Source organism: Grammomys surdaster, unplaced genomic scaffold (genome assembly GCF_004785775.1).
Source record: "Grammomys surdaster isolate TR1022 unplaced genomic scaffold, NIH_TR_1.0 126158, whole genome shotgun sequence".
Taxonomy (NCBI): Eukaryota; Metazoa; Chordata; class Mammalia; order Rodentia; family Muridae; genus Grammomys; species Grammomys surdaster.
In genome coordinates, this window is record NW_021620966.1 from 3,523,060 (window position 1) to 3,539,122 (window position 16,063).

The following is a 16,063-nucleotide window of genomic DNA, read 5'->3' on the forward strand; positions in this document are numbered from 1 at the left end:
TCCTTCCTTCCTTCCTTCCTTCCTTCCTTCCTTCCTTCCTTCCTTCCGACACCAGAAGCCATGAAATAATTACTGTTCTGAGAACAGACTGGGTAGTTTTTCCTAGGATGGAAGAAATGAATGTTCCTTGGTAAATTGGATGGAGGGGTGATCCCCAAAAGAGAAGTTTTTAGAATGTGTACATGGATTGCTATAGATATATGAGAAGGGAAGAAAAGAAAGGCAGAGGTAGAACCAGAGAGAGAAAGGGAAGGAGGAGAGAGGAAGAGGAGGGGGAGGAGAAGGGGGAGGGAGAGAGAGAGACAGGGAGAGAGAAAGAGAGAGAGAGAGAGAGAGAGAGAGAGAGAGAGAGAGAGAGAGAGAGAGAGAGAGAGAGAGAGAGAGACCAAAGTTTTGCAAGTCAATATGGAACAATAATAAACAGACCCTCTGGGAGTTTCAGTTTCATCTTGACCCTCAGAACAATTGAGGCAACCAGTGAGTTTACTTAAGAAGAACAAGAGGGAAGGAAGGAGCTTGTGGTACCCATAAGTTTTTAAAATTTACATCTACACTATATTGCCAACTAAACTCTAGGCTTTTCTTGGGACTCTATAAAAATAAATTCATTCAAGACTTATAAATCCTGTTCCATCTGATTTTCTCCTCAGTCTTCTGGGACTATATTCATATTACAAAAAGTAAAGATTCAAGTTAAGATTCATTCAAAGACAAAGCATCCATGGTAATGTTCTAGTTCGTGTTAAGATGGTATATAAGATTTTCCCCCCAAACATGGGATTTTTATATCAGTAGGAATTTTAGATGCTCCTACCTTGTTTTGGGTTAGAAACCTCAAGGGAAGAAATATTCGGCCATATCCTATTAAACTTTGGAGGAGCTGCATGCATCAGGAAAAATCAGGGAGTGTTATTTTCAGCTATGATGTCATTGGTCTAAACAACAACAACAAAGAAAATATATATATGGACAAAGACATGAACCAAACACCTTGTTTTTTAACTTGGTTGTGATGCACTTAAACAAAACATGACTTCCACACCAAACAAGAGCAAGCAATTGATGACTCCCAAAACATTGAATGGACATTATTTGTGTAGCCACTTCTTTGATGAAGCTTTGCCTTTACTTTGGAAATAAGTAGAGTGCTCTTACACAAATAACCAAATAGGAACTTCAACAATCCAAACTGTTATGTAAAACTGGTGCCTGAAGCTAGGAGATAACACTAAAGAAATAATTTCTCACTTGAAGTTTCCATTCTACTCAGTTTATATTTACAGATATGAACTGGTTGCATTAGTCTTTCATGAGAATCCTCTGCAGTAGGTTTTAAGTGTGAGCCATTATCTCTGGCAGGAAGTGGATCTATTTCCTATTTTTATTCATGCAATTTCTTAGAGAAGGAAAGAGGGATTACTGGTGGTTCTTGCTAACAAGTAGCCCAAAGGTCTTCCAATCTCTTCTCTGGCCTTGTATGTATGGATACATATTTTATCTTGATGTTTTTGCCTCAAAATGTATTTCTAAAGTTACTTGTTATAAACCAGAAGTAATCAAGGACATAGTATGTAATACTATTAATTCTGTTTTAGTTCCATCAGATACAAAACCTAAAATACTAGAGAAGGCAAGAAACCCTCCATGTTTAAGACTTGATGTTCTGAATCTGGTGGGTCTATTAAGTTCAAAGATCATGGCTAATAAAGCCAACATTTCACAGTTTAAATCTCATTCATTAAATGCAGCTCAGAAACACACATCTTATGTGTCATTCTTTGAGAACATCCAGTTCTCAGGGAAGCTGTGACTCTGTCCTCAGTGCATTACTGTGAGCACTCCTGACTTCTTGTTGGCAATGTGGACTGGCCTGAGTTGTAATATTGATAGTTAAAATTTCACAGGTCTACTTTTTCTCACCCTGATTAGATTGAATCTCTTCAGAGATGGAGAAAGCCTTTGAGGGACTGTCTGTAAGTATCTGATAATTAAGAAATTGATACCAAGTGGCTGAGCTACTGTAAACAGGTATTATCAGATTGTTTCCTCCATCATTAGATTATAGCCAATAAAGTTCTTGGAGGACATGGAACTTTCATATTACTCTGAATAACTTGCTTGAAAAGCTAATCTCACCAGTCCATTGGTGTCACCACCCAGTTCTCCTCTGCTTTCATATATGGAGATGCACAAGCAAAGAAAGATATTAATATTTCTATATCTATTAAAATTTGTGAGTAGAAAAAGAATGTCATGTTTTTCTGCATGTGCATCTGGGCATTGTTAAATAAACAAATACTTGGCCACATATATGCCAGATCATGGGTGATTCATAAGATATTGATTCTTATCTCACCGTTTTGACATGGGTAGGTACTAAACTAGTGGAATAAGTATACTTGGGTTTTGATGATCAGTTTTGGGAAGTTGTACATTTATAGTTTGAGAGAATAATGCCAAAATATTTTATTTAAAATATTTTAATTAATTAGCTTGATTTTAGTTACTTATATCATTAGTACCAAATTAAGATAGTATGAGCTTAGTGAAAGGCAATGTTTTAAATGGGGATTGAGTTGATAACTGTAATGTTAAGTGTTTAGTGACTTTGGTTTGATGAAATAAACACAACTATCTAATTCATTATTCTGTTAATAAACTTTATCGAGAATTTTAAACAACTTTCTGAGCACCTGGGATGTGAAGTTCTCATAGATTAAATCCCAACTTGGGCAGCATAGTCAGTTCCAGGCCAGACACAGGCTGTGAAGTGGAAGTCTTTCTTAAAGAATGAAAGAAATTTAATCCATTCTATAATAGTTTATAAATGAATTTTAGTAATTAACTCCACGAATGAAGCTTTATTCCCTATTCCAATATATTAAATGTCTACTAATGATATTTTAGACTAGTTCTTTTCCTAGTTTTTAGGGTTTTTCTTCCCCCTGGAAATTTGAGGTTGCAGTTTATTGACCTGCTTTGAACTTTAAAAGTATAGACTTGACCTGTGTGAGATTCTCTAGGTGGACAGTAGTTATTATGTGTCTTCACATAGATTATCTCCCTCCATTTTGTGTCACTAAGTTAGTTCCTTGGGCAATAGAACCCCTTGCTTTTATTTGAGAATAGAATTAGACTTTTTTTTCTAGAAGTTTTTGTTATGTAGGGTTGCTAACAATTATGAACAATGCATAAGTCCTTGTCTAATTTTCCAGTGGGGCAGATATTATATGCCATGTGGTTTTTAGGGAATGAAAACATCCTGAGAAATGAGTATTGCTATCTGTGGCTTCCAAACTCTCATTCTGTCTATCCATATATGCTTAGATTTTTAAAAACTTGATATCTCAGCTTAAATTTAAAAATATTTTGTCTTATAAATATAAGGCCAACTTAGAAAACAATAAAAAACTATCAAATTACTCTCTCATTCTTTTGCTTCTCTTAAGATTCTATCATTAAGTTAATTATCAATAAATATGAACAAATATTTAATTCCCTGAAGTAAATTAGGCACATTGGAAAGTATACAGATAGTACAATTGAAACATGTTCTATCTTATCATATCCAAGTGTAATGAAGCCTCTGAGACTTCTTAGTCACTGGGATACTTCTTACAAGTAGATAAACAGTAGAGATAGGCAATCTTACACTACATCAAAAGAACTTGTATAGTATTGGGAAAACTGCTGCAAATTTATTGATTTCATTTTATTTCCCCAATCAGCCAGGAGAATCTTTAAGTCTCAGAGTGGTGCTTCATTCCGAGGCAAATGGCCCTGAGAGTCATGAGGAATCTGGTCTCAGCTGTACCACTTATGAGCTGTCTGGCTGTTAATTTGTCCAAACTCCAGTTTCCTTATGCTTAAGACAAAGATATTGGAGAAGTGATCTCCATGACTTTTTTGAGCTGGCAAGTTCTATCACAACTGTGTTTTTCTCCCGGCTTAACAAGATCATGCTGAAGTTTGTGAAGGCACAAAGCCTATTGGGACGACACATTTGCCCTTTAGAGTCTCCTCTATGAGAGAAAATTCTTGTTGGGTACATGTTTATATTGTGGGCCTTTTGACTACCACAGTTACTTTCAGTCAGAGCTGAAATGTTAGTGCTGGAGAGGGATCACCACTTGCAGGAGGTCAAATACTCAAGAAAGGTCTTCTATGGCACAGGCCCATATGGTAAAATAGACTTATGTGTTGCTATCTTCTTAACTGGACTTCATAGACTGCCTATATACATGATAAAGAGACTGTAATATATATGCCATGGGTATTCTCTTAAAAATAAGTAAAATAATCTGCAACATCCATAGGTTATAATTATTCTTCTATTATTTTATAAATCAAATTTTATTTATTAAGAGCCTAGAAAATAATTATGTAGTGGAAATTTATTTCAAATAAGGTACACATAGACAGAAACTCAAATTCTAAATTTATAAGTTCTTAACTTCTCTAAGTCTGAGTTTTCTCATTTGTATGACATTCCTTGTTATGGAAACTGTGTTGCAGTGAGCATGCAGTAGCCATTAGCTCTCTTCTATGGTGGTTACTGAGGCAACAGCGATCAAGTAATATAATAAAAATATTCCTCTAGAATATTTATCATAGTAGGGAGAAGAGTATGTTCTCCTATTTTTTTCAGTCTTAATTTTCTCCCAAACAAGTTATTCTGACCTCTATAAAGTTCATTAAGATATATCTTGCTCTATGGAATGATCTAGTTTGAAGATGTATCAATAAACTCTTCTGTTCAGAATGAAACAAGTTATCTTTCAAACTATGATAAATATTAGATTTCAACCTTTCACAATACAGGGATGATAATTTCCACATTTCTATTTGGAAACACAGTAGCTTAGCTTATAATTCAAATATGTAGTTTTTCTGGATTTATTTGTTTAAAGAATCCTGGTGAAAAATTATGAAATAATATATTTGTAACACTGGAAATCCATTTTCATGAATTAGAAAAATTGAGATTCACATTATAAAGATGAGAATCTGAAAGAACATTTATTTTCTCTTTTGTGCCCCAAGAAATGTTTCTGCACTGTAATTTCAAAAGAACCATCACAGAATTACTAAAACTGACCATCTAGTCCCTACAGTATAGTAAACCAAACTGAAAAGCAATCTTGAAGCAGAGACTAAAGACTTTAGATTTATATAGGCAAATTTTAAAGAAAATATTCTATCACATGACATTTAGTAATCAGAAATGGAAACTGAGTTTCAGTTTATTTGGGAACAGTCTTTAAGGACTGAGTAAACTGATTATCCTTTCACATCAAGGAGAAAATTTAGATTTTTTTTGTAGAATATTCATGACATACTATCTTGCATTGTGGTATTTTAAATAACCAGGAGGCTACTTCTTAATAGGAAAGATTTGAGACAGGAGTTGGAAACTAGATATTATCTGGAATTTCACCTTTGCTTCATGTTTAAGATGAAGTTAGAAAAGTTGTTCTTCAAATATATTAATGGCATTAGTGTTAATATAATATTTTGGTTCTATAAACCCACCCTGATAGAAGCTGGTACTTAAAAGATGCTGGTGAACCTTCATTAAACACCTGTCTAAGGGAATATGGAGTAGAAATTGAGTGGAAATTACAACATAGGGATTTTTGATTTTGTACAATCATTGCTAGTGTTCCTTGGGAAATCTTGAATAGTGCTATTGATATCCCTAGCAAGGGTCTATAGAAGATACCAAAGCTCTTCAGAAGATATTCCCTTAGAGGTAATCTTGCAATCTTCACAGATACCACTCTACTTCTGAGAAATGCCCCATCATTAAGCTGAGGGGAGAGATGAGTTTAATGCCATAGTAGGAGCTCTGTCCTTGGGAGGACACAGGTAACTGTATTTTGATGTAAGCAACTCTTTCAACAGATAAAAAGATTGGTTCATTCTCATACAGTATGTGTAAGCATCTTTCATAATTTACATAGATCACATACTGCTTTGTGTTCTATAATAACCCAACATTTATATTCTTCCTCTCTGGTCAGTACATTGGAGAGTTGTTTGATGGTGGAGGAAGTACATCCTTTGATGGGATAAGGCTTCGAGATCCTTTTCCCTCAGTTACCATATTTATAAATTGTGCTGACAGCACATGGAAGTGCCTGCAAAATAATGTCTATTTTCTCCAAAGTTTGTGGTTCACTGCACAGAAATGGGTCAATTCAAGAATCAAGGGGTTTCTTAACTACATAGAAAGAGTCTTGGAAGGACTCAATAAATCCAGTTTTTTTCTTTATATATTCTCTTCTATTTCATTTAATGCTATGAAGTTAGATTGACAGTCCAGCTTGCAATTCACTGGGAAAGTTACTTGGTCACTCTGAGCCTCCAATTTGTAAAGCAGAATTCTGTAGAAACTTGAGGTTTCTACAAGGGCCTATACAATTCAAAGCACATATCTTTGTATACTTTTCCCAAAGAAGTGGAATGGTCAGTTGGTCACCTACTCACTGATACTTCAAGAAGATGTGTACTTCAAGAAGATTTCAATTGACACACTCTTCCAGGAGCTACTTCAGGGTAGGGATTCACAGTAACTTGTTTGAGGGTTCATTATAGGAATCCTGATATATTTTATACCAGAAGACAATCTATCCTACAACGACAACTAGCAAAGTAGAGATTTTAGCTCACACTTAAAAAAGTGGATTGGCATTCCAAAATTGACTAGGTAAAAAAAGCCAATTTATTCAAGATGAACAATTTTGGTCAATAAAGATTGGTAAACTTCTCCAATTTTTCTTCTCTTAAGTGAGAGATTCCTCCCCTCTCACTGGAATATTTGATTTTATCCAGGATTAAAAAGGCAGCTATGCCCTAATGTTCATTCAATTTTAGGATGACAACAAAGTTTTCATGAATATGAAATGCTAGTTACACAAATATGAAATGAATCTGTGATGAGGATCCCGAGTACATGATAAAATAGTCCCAAAAGGCATAGCATCTGAGATCTTAGCTTCCTTTCTGGAATATCAGCAAACAGTTCAAAATTAATGTAGCACGCCATGTAATTTGCCATGTTGCTACACTAGCCTGATCATTTTCCCTCATTATATAAAATCTAATTAGTTAAAGGGCAATTCAATGGAACTTTTATTTGGGGGGATTTAGAGGTATTAAAACAAAGGTGGAGGAATCAAACAGACGCTGCAGCTCTCTGAAGAGAATGAACATGATTATTAATAACCCTCGGGTGGGTAAATGATTAACCTTGTCATTTTCCTTCACACCATTCAAGTTTCTACAACAAATCAGCACTGCACAGAAATATTTGGATGCTGAATGGCAAACAACTTTTACAAGGTCTCCAACTGGCATCAAATGTTCTCAAGTATGAAAACATCTCTAGGCTTTCTCAACAGGCTGATGGATCCCTGCAGGTAGCATTTCCCTTGTTTAATAGTCCTGCCAATTAAATCAAATTAGAGATGAATTTTTAACTCTGTGATGAAAGCAATGCTCATTATGAAAGAAAACAGGAAAATGAGATATTTCCCTTAAGTGAATTGTTATTTCAATTTTAATAATTGGGGCATGGGGGAAGGGGAATGCCAAACAGCTCCATCACTGGTATGCTTGATACACCAACTTGTCAATAAGATGAAAGTTGTTTATGAGAGTAATCTGTAGTGAGGGATGCAAACCAGTCATATCCCTATTTTGTCTTTGTGGATTTCCTCTGGTGCTTATTTCAGAATTCCAAGATTTTAAAATGGATTTTCCTGATATCATATGTCATTCTCTGGAGGATATAACTTTCACATCTGACTCATCTGTCATCTCCCTTGTAGGACATAATAATCACCCCCGCAAAGCTACTAAACCTTAGGACAGTTCTTGCCAGCCTAATTATACTCTTTGTAATATATTGTTTAGCATGATTAGTCTTTGGACTGCTGGACTGAGAATTAGAAAATGCACTTTAGAAGGTAATGATTAGGTTCTCACTATAAACAAAAACACCCACAGTAAAGCATCTATTAATCTGTATCATCAGCATCAACAAATGTTCACTTATATAAAATTGTGAATTATTATATGGATATCTCATATAAAGTGAGACCTGAGTGAATTTCTCTCAAATGAGATTATATAGAAACAATAGTTACAAGGCTCAACTGGCTACAGATCAATTTTGGGATTCATTAATTGCTGACAATACCACGAGTATTTTTTTTTCAGCCATGGGTCATAGAACATTGAAATGACTAGGGTTTAGATCAAGTGCTTTGCAGATGTTTGAGGACCCGGTTTCCTAGTAGATTGACAGCAACAGGTACAAATGACCTTAATGGGAAATTGGTTTTCTTAAATATTCTTAGCAGATGATCGGAAAGGATAGCCACTCTGTCCATGTATTTGAATCTTAACGCTGAAATTGACAATATGAGATCTATACTGAAGTCTATTAGAGCTAAATCCTCCAGCCATTGTAAAATAATAGCATATGCATGTAAACTTATGGTTACATACATCAATAGTCTACATCGATAATATACATCATTTATTTTCTATGAAAACCACTTTGATGATCAGACCCTCTTGGGTGTTTCATCTGTTACAGTGGGATCTTCCTAGGTAGCTGTTTGGATTGTATTCATTGATTCTTTCTTTATAGTGAAGAGAAAAGCCCCGAGAAATGCTCAGACTTAGCTAAATATCCAAGCAGTTTCCTTGTCTCTGTTTTGTACCTTGAAGCTATGTACCTGTACTCTCTGAATCTTCTAGGCCTGTCAATGAATCACTTACATGTGAATTCTTGCTCTGTGGAGTGGAAAGGAATTCACTAGTACACACAACAGGCACCATATAAGAACTGCAAAGAAGGAACTTGCTAATGCCATTAAACACACCTGGAAAATACCATCCTGGTTGATGGTGTTATCGTGACTCTCTTTACTTTCAAAGCCAGGCAACAGGCAAGCTAGTCCTTTGTGATACTTGGTAAACCCTGAAAGCTCCTTCATCTTGCTGATCAGAAAAAAACACAAAAACAAAAACAAAAACAAAACAAACAAAACAAAAAAATCCCAAAACACCCATTGTGCTTTAAGATGAAGAGCCAGAGGCATTCAAACTGTAGAATCTAATTTTGAGTTGTAGATTTATTTTTCCATGTATATTCATGGTAAAATTTTCTCAGGTTCCTGATAATTAAGATTAGTACATTTTCCAAGGGCACAACACAGCATCCTTTCAGGTCACCACTGATTTCAAAAGGTAACTGTGCAAAACAAAATTGGAATTTCCTGATTCAATGCATAAAAGGTCAACATCTGCTGATGCTTAGATGGGGGGTGGGGTGAAGGCGGCCAGATGAGATGTGGAGTGAGCAGATACAGTCAGAGGTCCATGCAACACACATCTGCTTCTCAGAACAGAAACACACGCCAGTACCAAAGAACTACTTTTCCATTCATCCATTTCTGAAACTCTGGACATGCTAGATCATAAGAGCCATTCTGGTTCCTTCTGGTCTAAAATTGCTCAAGAACAGTTGTCAAGGCCTGAAAGGAGCATTTTGAGGTACGTACATCGGCAAAAGCAAGCATTAAAGCAGAAATATTAGATTGCCAGAGCTGAATGTTCTCATTGGCATGGTTGTAACCCCAATACCACGTTTGTAAGATCACAAGGACAGAGCTGCAGTTGTAGATGTGTGTTAAAATGGATGCAAATGCTGCTTCTGAATACAGAGCAGCTGATTTTCATGGTATTCAACATCTCCAATGCTTAACAGATAAGTGCCTTGGCCTGTTCACAAGTTTAAGTACACTGGGCTGATTTAGAAATTAGAAGAGCTGGCCTTGCATGTATAAGAAGTGGCAAATTTCTTTATCCAAATTATCAGAGTAATGCTTTTAGAAGGGTGTTGGGTTTGGCAATGCTTCAAATGCTGTTATTTACACTGTGGACATTATCCCTGCCACAGCTTTTATGGCACAAGCCTTTGATGAGTGACCATCATGGGAAATATTCTTCTTTCCATTTATAGTCCATAACTAAGACTCCCTCAGTATTTTATTTCTAAATCAGTTACTCCGTTTTTGAGCCAAGATTTTTTTGCCATGGACATAAAGGGCATGCTGTAAAAATTGTGTAAAAATTATGCTCTGGAACAGTATTGGGCTGCATGTTTGTAATAAACACTTTCAGCATGGGTAAGACTATACTGATTCAGACAGGAAAAGGAGTTGCAGCCTGAGTCTCTTGGGGTAGCTGGAGATGCTTGGAGCAGGGATGTTGGAAAGAATTATCCAGAGAATAGAAGGAAGGTTTTTCTTCAATTGATTGGATATCTACTAAGAGATTTCTTTAGTAAATTTTAGTCCTATTCTTATACTTTGTATATACACCCCTTTCTTACCAAAGAGAAAACAAAGAACTCTGTAATGAATGGACCACTGTAATTTAGGAGAGAGGAATGGGTGATGGGCAAGCTGATTGTATTTAATTCCTTAGGATGATTAATGTTCATAATCTCTTTCAGGCCTTCACAAAACCTACATTTTAGTGCATTAAAAGATTTCCTCTCAATATTCATGGTATTTTCCTTGAATTTCAATGAACACACCCAAGGCATTTATGGAGATCTCTTCTTATTTTCTCTCAGATACATTAGAAACTCATACTCGATCCTACGGAAAGAGTGCCATCTTTTGTTGGTTATTAAATTTGATTAAACAGAATGGTATATATAGGTATGAAGTGTTTATCTAAGTAATTGATTCTATGTTTGGATGGCTTTTATGAATTCAAAGCCATGAGAAAAACTGGCATTGTATATCTACAGAGGAGCTGTGCACAAGTCACCATTCTATTGGTGTTCCTAGCACCCATAGGTGTGCCTAGAGCCATCACGAAACTTGAATACCCATAGATTATGCTCTATTGTATCAGAAATGGACACAAGAAAAGAGCTCTAAGGGGCTGAACAACAAAGCAAAGCTAGCCTAGATTTGGTTTGGTGATTGTTTTACTTACTACCAATACTGGAAATGCTGGGGATACCTGCAGAGAAAAAACAAAACAATAAAGAAGTGTTAGCTTTTTACCATGTGACATCTTTAATTTATCGTAAAAGTCTTACAAATGTGACACTTGGTAAGAAAGATTATTAGAAATTGCTACAGAAAAACCTACATGACATATGTGTATATGTATTTATACACAAGCGCTGGAACCATTTGTACTTATTCATAAACTTCTCAGCTCATCAGAATTGAAAAATTAATGCCTGCTTTCAATTGGTGGTACAAGGATGTCTGGTGTCACCAGACATTTTGTGCTCATTTACAAAATCAATGGATTAATTCTATGTGTCTCAGAGCAGATGTTGAGCTAGGCTTTTGTTCTGACCACCCTACTGAATAAACCCCATGTGCACCTGTGCAACTATAAGTGCACGTGCAGTAGGGCTCTCTCAATGCCTTATGGGGTGCAAGCATTAACTGCTGAAAAAATCATTTGACAGTTTGTTTGATTAATTCCACATAGTCATCTTTCTTATTCCTCTTTTACCTGTCAGATACGTGGATTAAACTCTGTAATAGAAACTTAATTGAGCAGAATAATTCAAGAATGCATTACATTGTTCATATTGATCATGGATTCACTGATGATTCAGCTTCTCTCATTGATTCACATTTCAGAGTTTGGCCTTATGTGGTAGAAATGTGGACATGCATTTAGTCTGCATTTCTGTTATGAGTCCTACCAAGCACTATAGTGCTTTGACCTACCGCAGAATCTCAGCAGTCAGAACATCTAGGTTCAAAGGATGTCTCCAATTCCTAAATTCTTACTAACTTTGTAGTCTTGGGCAAGTTCCTTATGGTCTCAGTGCTTACTTAGTTTCCTATGTCTCTATTTGTTGTGGCTATTATATAAATTGATAGGTGGAAATCATGAAGGCTGTTATTTCATAAGTAATATTCTCACAACAGTTACTCTTCCTGTCTTAGTTTACTCCTAGAACAGCTCTGTGATAGATGTTGCTGATTAAATACTAGAGATTTACCTCTTGACACCATGCTTATGGTTGCTATATTGATGACAATGAGATGGGAATCCAGCAGTCCTCTGTGAGGATTCTGCGTTGGTACTATTTACTAGTTAGGTGATTTTTGGCTACCTCAAGCCCCATCTACAAAGGGGCCTATCATATCTACTTCAGTGGGTTGCTGTGAGGACTGAACAAGATAAGCCTGAAGCATGCTTAACATACAGTATGCATCCAGTACGCAAGAGCTGTTTGTTAATGAGTTGGTCAGACATGTTCTTCACAGGCAGGAACTGTAAAAATTGTTAAGCTTCTAGTTTAACACTGATCTTCAAGTGACTGCCCTCTGCTTAACCGAACTCGTCACTGTTCCTTTCTTTGAGACATCTAGCTTTGTAGCTTTTTAAATAAAGTTTAATTTTCTGTGTCCATGTGAGAAAGGGGAGAATAAGGGATAAAGGATATTTATGTTGTATTGAAAACACTGGAAAGAGGAAAGATTGAATCTCCCTTTAGTCTGCACATGTGGAGGGCAGAATTCAATGTTAGGTGTCTTCCTCTAGTTCTTCATATCTTATTTTTTTTTAAGACAGGGTTTCTCACTCAGCTTGAATCTAACAGTTTGGCTCGGAAGGTTTGCCAATGAGCCTGTTTAATCTGGCTATCTTGTCACTGTCCTCAGTACTAGGTTTTACAAGCATGTGCCACCAGACAAGTCTTTTGTGTGGTACTGGGGATTTGAACTCACAAGGTTGTGTTTGAGCAAGTACCTTACCCACTGAGCCATGTCCTTAGTCCCTAAATGCTTTTAGTTTAAGATTCTTCAGCTTAATTGCTGATCTCTATTCAATCAACATTGGAAAACTAAATTTCCATATTTCAACTCTCTTCTATGAACTGAATTTTAAGATAAATGTGATTTCTGCAATGAACAGCTAGACTCCAAGCCCAACACTTGAGTCAACTGTCTTTACTGCAGTGTGACATTGCCTTGATACTGAATCTTTTTTTTTCCTTCATTTTTGCAAATTCCCCACTGGGCGAGGTGCGATGGCAGCATCATAATTTCAGTATCAATTGCAGAGGCTCAGAGTTTCCTCATGATTGAAAACTCTTCTCTCATGCAAGGCACTGCTTGCCTGTTGCAATCCATCAAAGAGAATGGAAGTTAAGATAGCAGGGAGAGACTCTTCATGTGTTTTCAAACTTCCACGGAGGCAGAGGGTCATGCATAAATGCAAGGTGAACTGCTCAGGGAGCTCCACCAGACACAATAATAAACAAGCTTGCATGGCAGCTGACTGCAGCGCTTGCCGCTGTAGAACGCTTCAGAAAGATGCAAAAGTGTTTCTGTTCCTCTGGGGCCTTGAGCACAGGAGAGCACAGTTCATTCCAAGTGCACACACGGTCCCAACCATGACTATTCTGAGATTCTATTTTCCTCATGAAGATGCTATTACCTAACACTGGATGCTTAGAATTCAGACTCTTCTTCATTCTGTGCATTGTGGTATTTGTTTTTTGAGGTACTGCCAGATGAGTCACTCTTTATTCCATGTCTGTAAAAATGGTAATTGCTCAGAAAAGATTTTTTAAACTGCTCATTTGAATAAAGAGTTTTGAAATTGAATGTATCTGAGCACAGAGGGATGTCCATTAATTCATTTCAAAATGTTATTTTCTCCTAATGGTTCCTATTTTAATGTCAAAAGTTCCTTGCTTTGGGTTGTCTGTAGACAACTGAAGAACTTAGAAAACCCACTGGATCCACTAGAAAGGCAGTATGTAAGCTGTGAGAAAAGCTTTAACAACTCAAGAAAATGATGCAGGATGAGCTAGAAATGGAAAGGAAGGTGTCTTCAGGCTCCATAAAGCTCAACCAAAGGATCTGATGCCATTCAAAGGCCACTACAGCATTCATGATGGCACGAAGAAGATTGTGCTTGGGAAATAGTCTAGGCACATGTTGGCAGTTTTCTTTTCTTTCTTTTTATTTTTGTTTTCTTTTTCTTTGTTTGTTCCATGTAAACTGATAACTTTTGCCTAAAGAACATTTTGACCTTTGAAACTGAGCTCTTTAGTGTTGTTTTCCCTTCTTTCTCCATACACTTGATGTTGGCTGGTCTTGTCACAGTCAGCTCTTTGTACAGACTTCCAGGATGGATTTTTCCTTTCTGTGATTCAGCTGAGTATCTCTGAGAGCACCGTGGCAGCAAGACCACTTCCTTTCTCTTTTTTGTGTCTCTCATATTGTTTTGAGACAAAGTATTATACAGTGAAGTTTCACTAAGTACCAATGTATTGGTTCTGGGGATTGGACATGGGGTTTCACACATGCTTGGTAAGTGCTTGCCACAGGGATGTATTTACAGTCCTATTTGTACTTTATGCTTGTGATAAGGTCTCATTAAGTTTCTCAGTCTACCCTACAACCCTCTCCATAATTCAGGAGGACCTTTATGCCTCCGCCTTCCAAATGGCTGGGATTAAAGTTCAGATAGGAAGCCTTAAATGTAGACTTAAGAAGTCTTAAATCTCAGATTCCTTTCACTATTTAAATTAAAAAGTCTTAAAGGACAAATTCCTGTCACTATTTTGCCATCCATGAACTTACTGGGTCAAGCCAAACTTGATATTTAACCAGAGAATTTGTCTGGCATTGAATATCTGACCTATTTTCTTTCTAGTCTTTTGCTCAACTCTTTTCTTTTAATTCCTGTTTTGATGCATTTATGTATATATTATCTTCCTAAATTATCAATGGACAAATACAGGTTTTGTAGAACTTACAGGACAGAAAATTGAAGAATTCTCTTTAAGAATAAACATATAACCTTAAGGTTTAAAGCTAGATATGAAATTGAACTTTTTTTTATTTAGAAGGAAGTAAAGGGCGGGCCAGAAATCTATCTTTGGAACAACCTCGAAGATACTTCAGAAACAAACAGATGTAATACATAATAAAAATACATTAATAAAAAGGGGGAGAGGAGACAACATAAGCTAATTCTTGAAAAGTTGGTAAAAGTTTGAGATCTTAAAGGGACTTATGATATCATCTATTCAGCCTCTCATTTCATAGACTGACATAAGGAAGTGCAGGCACCCAAGCTGACCCCGTTATATGCAATCCTGGAGCCTGTGAGTCCCAATCCCTGTCTGAGCATTGTAAACTCATCCTGGGAGAGGCAAACATAGGTGTGGGTGATCTCTAGTGAGAGTCTCTGCAGTAGAGAGGATGATTTCAGCACTGATGCTTCTAGTATTAAAATGTCACATCACTAAAGAAATGCACACAACTAAACCAAAGAGGCATTGTGTCACCAAGTGCAGCAAGAGAAAGAAGGCAAGAAGATGTCAGCAATTGTTTACTCCTTTCTGTTGCCACATATATTTTAATATTCATTATAGTGAAATTCTACTGAGGACAGAGACAAGAACATACATAATAGAATGTTATAACATGGTACTTTCTTCATTTTTTTGGCTAGCTCTTCCTACATCAGACCAATAGCCAAAGGGCTTTTACATGCTAAGCTTACAAAAGTCAATATGGCAGATATCTAAAAAATAAATACCCAACCTGCAGAAGCAGATTTAGGTAGTGCTTAAGGTATAAATCTTTTGAGAATCAATGATAGACAGGTTTGCAACTTTCTGTCATGAAGGAGGCAACATGATAAGGATTCAGTGTAGTTTAGAATGCAAGAAAAAAAATGACCACTGTTGGGATGGATAGTTTAGAAAACCCATCAAGTAGGTGAGTAGATCACCTTCAGTCAGACTGAAGCCATTGGGGAACACTTAGTCCTAAAGAATCATGAATAAGAGGTCAGGAATGGTAAGAAATTATTTTGCAGACTCATTCATATTCCAGAGGAATTATTTAAGGATCTTGCAGTCTGTATCACTATTCCAAGCTGTTGTTAGCAGGTGTGGTATGTTGTTTCCAAAGGACTTGAAAGTGAGGGTACTGAAGTTGCCTTCACAAAATGACACTATAGAATCCTCATATAAGTT

At 36.4% G+C, this 16,063-nt stretch overlaps 1 protein-coding gene across 7 annotated transcripts in view; it reads right to left on the reverse strand.

Annotated features, from left to right (window-relative positions):
• The window catches only part of Ntng1 (netrin G1), a 338,851-nt gene that overhangs the window by 62,804 nt on the left and 259,984 nt on the right, over nucleotides 1-16,063 (reverse strand). For 4 of the 7 annotated variants that reach the window (XM_028757374.1, XM_028757371.1, XM_028757368.1 and 1 more), the window contains one exon: nucleotides 11,026-11,052. In XM_028757374.1, the coding sequence (XP_028613207.1) occupies nucleotides 11,026-11,052 (27 nt within the window). Of the gene's footprint in view, nucleotides 1-814; nucleotides 881-11,025; nucleotides 11,053-16,063 lie in introns of all 7 variants that reach the window. The other 3 variants (XM_028757373.1, XM_028757372.1, XM_028757369.1) reach the window with 1 other exon arrangement.